Here is a 5,015-nt window from a genome sequence, read left to right as displayed (position 1 = left end):
ACTATACCACTAACCCTAATCCCACTCCTCCATGCACTATACCACTAACCCTAATCTCACTCCTCCATGCACTATACCACTAACCCTAACCCTAATCTCACTCCTCCATGCACTATATTCCTAACCCTAACCCTAATCTCACTCCTCCATGCACTATATTCCTACCTCTAACCCTAATCTCACTCCTCCATGCACTATATTCCTACCTCTAACCCTAATCTCACTCCTCCATGCACTATACCACTAACCCTAACCCTAATCTCACTCCTCCATGCACTATATTCCTACCCCTAACCCTAATCTCACTCCTCCATGCACTATACCACTAACCCTAACCCTAATCTGACTCCTCCATGCACTATATTCCTAACCCTAACCCTAATCTCACTCCTCCATGCACTATATTCCTACCTCTAACCCTAATCTCACTCCTCCATGCACTATACCACTAACCCTAACCCTAATCTCACTCCTCCATGCACTATATTCCTACCCCTAACCCTAATCTCACTCCTCCATGCACTATATTCCTACCTCTAACCCTAATCTCACTCCTCCATGCACTATACCACTAACCCTAACCCTAATCTCACTCCTCCATGCACTATATTCCTAACCCTAACCCTAATCTCACTCCTCCATGCACTATACTTCTAAACCTCATACACCGTTATTCCAAAATATCCTACATCACATAGTAATTACATAATTTTAAATTGGATTTACTGTATTTAATAGAAATGAATCAAAATAATGTTTCAACAATGATTTTATTTATGCATATTGCTTCCTGTCATTTCAAAGTATGAAGATAATATTTTCCAGAACAGTACAGTATAATATTATGAAAGTTAGATCATGTTTTCTTGCCAACTGAGTGCACCAGCTGAACTCATGAAGTAGTCTGCAAAAGCGTCTCTAATAGTGAATCCCACCATAGGTCCACGTACATGCAGAAACTCAGCAGGTTCAATATTATGTGACAGTGTATCCTCAAAATTTACTCCATCCCTCTCTCTTACCAAATTATGTAAAATACAAGCAGCCTTGATTACCTTACATGCGTTTTCTATTTTAAGGTTAATTGGTTTTAGAAAGATTTGCCACTTGTTGGCCAGTATACCAAAAGCACATTCTACAAGTCTACGTGCTCTACACAGTCTATAGTTGAAGATCCTCTTTCGATTATCTAAATTTCTCTGAGAAAATGGTTTCATGAGATGTTCATGAATAGCAAAAGCATCGTCTGCTACAAATACATAGGGCATTTTAGGTCCCTCTGTACCTGGCAGTGGTCGATTATCAGGTAAATCCAACTCATTAGAAACAAGCCTTTTCCCAAATGTACTACGTTGAAAGACAGCAGAGTCTGCATTGCTCCCAAATGATCCTATATCAACAAAAATGAATTTATAATCTGCATCAACCACAGCCATTAAAACAACTGAAAAATACTTCTTATAATTATAATACTGGCTACCGCTATGACATGGTTTTATTAGTCTAATATGTTTTCCATCAATAGCCCCTAAACAGTTCGGAAAGTTTGTCTTGTTCCAAAAAGCCTTGGCAATATCTTCCCATTTTTCTTTATTTGGAGTAGGCATAAAAGATCTTCTCAGCTTCCAGATTGCATCACATGTATCCTGCACAATCTTACTTATGGTTGAAATCCCTAGGCGAAATTCGTATTGCAGTGAGGAGTAGGTATTTCCTGTTGCAAGATATCTGAAACAAATATCATTTTATATTTCAGTGAAACTCGTGAAAAAAAGATGGAAGGCCTTAAGAGATAACTTTAAGCGGGAATTATTAAAACAACAGCAGACTAAAAGTGGTTCTGGATCCAAAAAAGGACGAATTTATTGCCACTACTTAGAACTAGAGTTTTTAAAACCAGTGATGGAAGAGAGACAGTAAGTAATAAATAATAAGTAATAAAGTTTATTTTCCTTGAAAATATGATTTTCTTTTAAATTTTTCTAATCACATTTTTTTTATTTTAAGAACTGAAAACAATTTCACCAGTGATAGTGAAGATGAGGTAATTTCGCAAACTCATGGGTCTACTTCACAAGAAAATCACCAATTTGAAGAGGATGTGGATTTGGATGACAGAGAGACTCCATTGCCCCCACGAAAAAACACCATGAGATCAAAAAATAATAAAAAGAGGGACACTCAAGATTTTATAGATGTAGTTAAAAACCTGATCGAAACCAACAAAGCGGAGAATAATGAGATCACATCCTTCACAAAAAGCCTGGCTCCGCACATCACAGAAGTTCGAAAAGATTTACAGTGTGATCTAATGATCGATATATTAAAAATTATTAAAGATTATCAAATAAAAAGTAATTGCGCTCCTGCTGTACACAGCCATCCCATGCCGAACCAAAGCCAGCCATTTAGGCCGAGTAACCAATGGGAGGGTTCTGGCTTTAGACCAATCGCAAATCCCCAATTCAACAACAGATATTCGGCCCCTTATGATATGCCCCATACTTATCATATGGAACATCATAATACTCCTCCTCTCCCTCCTCCTCCTCCTCCCACTACTCCTCAGGCAGGCAGCAGTAGGGAGGATATTAACTCACGCCCCTATTACCACGACCTTGGTTAGGTTAAAATTTTTGTTGGATTTGTTATTGAAATATTTTGTTTACAATATTGATAAATATTGCCCGGTCTTTCTATGTTAATGGTTCATGCGAGATATTCTCCAAGTTAACAGTTTAGTTCATAAAAGATAGTTGAAAAGTGTAATGTTCATTATTAAAGAATTATATGAGAAACGTTTTCTAAATAATATATTGTATTATAAAATTCCATTCCAAAAAAGTTGTATATTTGTTATTTAAAATAAAATTATATACATTGATTTTGCCAGAGAAAGCTTTGTTCTATTTTTATGTTGCGTGAATGATATAATGATTGTAAAGGAAAACCCATACCTCAGTGTTATAAGTAGACGTTCACATGGTGTTATAGCTTCTCTACAGTTTGTATCATCTCTCAACAACGCAGGTCTTAGCAGATATAGAAGATAGTCAAACCTTTGGAAAAAAATTACTATTTTTGTTATAAAAAACACAAAATTGGTTTATTAGAGTATAAAAAATAGGAGTGAGATTAGGGTTAGTAGTATAGTGCATGGAGGAGTGAGATTAGGGTTAGGGTTAGTGGTATAGTGCATGGAGTAGGATTAGGGTTAGTGGTATAGTGCATGGAGGAGTGAGATTAGGGTTAGGGTTAGTGGTATAGTGCATGGAGGAGTGAGATTAGGGTTAGGGTTAGTGGTATAGTGCATGGAGTAGGATTAGGGTTAGTGGTATAGTGCATGGAGGAGTGAGATTAGGGTTAGGGTTAGTGGTATAGTGCATGGAGGAGTGAGATTAGGGTTAGGGTTAGTGGTATAGTGCATGGAGTAGGATTAGGGTTAGTGGTATAGTGCATGGAGGAGTGAGATTAGGGTTAGGGTTAGTGGTATAGTGCATGGAGGAGTGAGATTAGGGTTAGGGTTAGTGGTATAGTGCATGGAGTAGGATTAGGGTTAGTGGTATAGTGCATGGAGGAGTGAGATTAGGGTTAGGGTTAGTGGTATAGTGCATGGAGGAGTGAGATTAGGGTTAGGGTTAGTGGTATAGTGCATGGAGTAGGATTAGGGTTAGTGGTATAGTGCATGGAGGAGTGAGATTAGGGTTAGGGGTAGGAATATAGTGCATGGAGGAGTGAGATTAGGGTTAGGGTTAGTGGTATAGTGCATGGAGGAGTGAGATTAGGGTTAGGGGTAGGAATATAGTGCATGGAGGAGTGAGATTAGGGTTAGGGTTAGTGGTATAGTGCATGGAGGAGTGAGATTAGGGTTAGGGTTAGTGGTATAGTGCATGGAGGAGTGAGATTAGGGTTAGGGTTAGTGGTATAGTGCATGGAGGAGTGAGATTAGGGTTAGGGGTAGGAATATAGTGCATGGAGGAGTGAGATTAGGGTTAGGGTTAGTGGTATAGTGCATGGAGGAGTGAGATTAGGGTTAGGGGTAGGAATATAGTGCATGGAGGAGTGAGATTAGGGTTAGGGTTAGTGGTATAGTGCATGGAGGAGTGAGATTAGGGTTAGGGTTAGTGGTATAGTGCATGGAGGAGTGAGATTAGGGTTAGGGGTAGGAATATAGTGCATGGAGGAGTGGGATTAGGGTTAGTGGTATAGTGCATGGAGGAGTGGGATTAGGGTTAGTGGTATAGTGCATGGAGGAGTGGGATTAGGGTTAGTGGTATAGTGCATGGAGTAGTGGGATTAGGGTTAGTGGTATAGTGCATGGAGGAGTGAGATTAGGGTTAGGGGTAGGAGTATAGTGCATGGAGGAGTGAGATTAGGGTTAGGGTTAGTGGTGTAGTGCATGGAGGAGTGGAATACATTAGGGTAATGTTTAGCTGTATTGGGCATGGAGAAGTGGGATTAGCATGCTTTGAGGGGTAAGATTAGGAAATGTAATGGGCAATGAGATTTGTTGGGTTTAGAACTTTTAGTCATGGAGGAGTGGAGTAGATGTATCATGCATGGACGGGTAGGACTAGGAGGGGTGGGGGACTGCCGGGACTGTCATTTGGAGTGTCAATATAAAACTAGGAAATACTTACGTCGCAATGGTCATTCGTGTGTAATTTCGAAATTTCTCAGGGTGCTCTCTCAGGTCATGATAGAGTAGTGAAAATTGACCTCTATCTGAGTGCAATTGATAGATGGGATGAACCCAAAAGCGACGTTGGGACCTCTGTTGTTTAAGACAATGTTCCCAAGCATGTAGTACAAATAACAACAGCAGCTCATGAAACTCCATCTTCTCCAAGGTCCTTCTTCCTTGACGATAAACCAGGAAGTAAACAGGATGTGATGTAATGGGGTATGTCTATTAGCTGACGCTAACGCGGTAAAAACGCGGTAAAAACGCTATTAAAACGCATGGGCGTTAGCGCTAATATTAGCGCAAACGCGGTAAAAACGCGGTAAAAACG

General features: G+C 39.7%; 1 protein-coding gene across 1 annotated transcript; it reads right to left on the bottom strand.

Moving 5' to 3' along the window:
* Positions 1 to 751: 751 nt before the first annotated feature.
* On the bottom strand, positions 752 to 4,759 carry LOC120920450 (protein ANTAGONIST OF LIKE HETEROCHROMATIN PROTEIN 1-like). Its single transcript, XM_040332558.1, has 3 exons — positions 4,641 to 4,759; positions 2,958 to 3,059; positions 752 to 1,728 (listed from the first exon to the last, which is right to left on the bottom strand). Exons 1-3 carry the CDS (start codon positions 4,652 to 4,654, stop codon positions 852 to 854), a joined length of 993 nt encoding a protein of 330 aa, XP_040188492.1. The 5' UTR covers positions 4,655 to 4,759; the 3' UTR covers positions 752 to 851.
* Between the last annotated feature and the right edge of the window lie 256 nt (positions 4,760 to 5,015).

The sequence above is a fragment of the Rana temporaria genome, chromosome 13 (genome assembly GCF_905171775.1).
Source record: "Rana temporaria chromosome 13, aRanTem1.1, whole genome shotgun sequence".
Taxonomy (NCBI): domain Eukaryota; kingdom Metazoa; phylum Chordata; class Amphibia; order Anura; family Ranidae; genus Rana; species Rana temporaria.
This window is presented reverse-complemented; position numbering and strand designations above follow the sequence as displayed.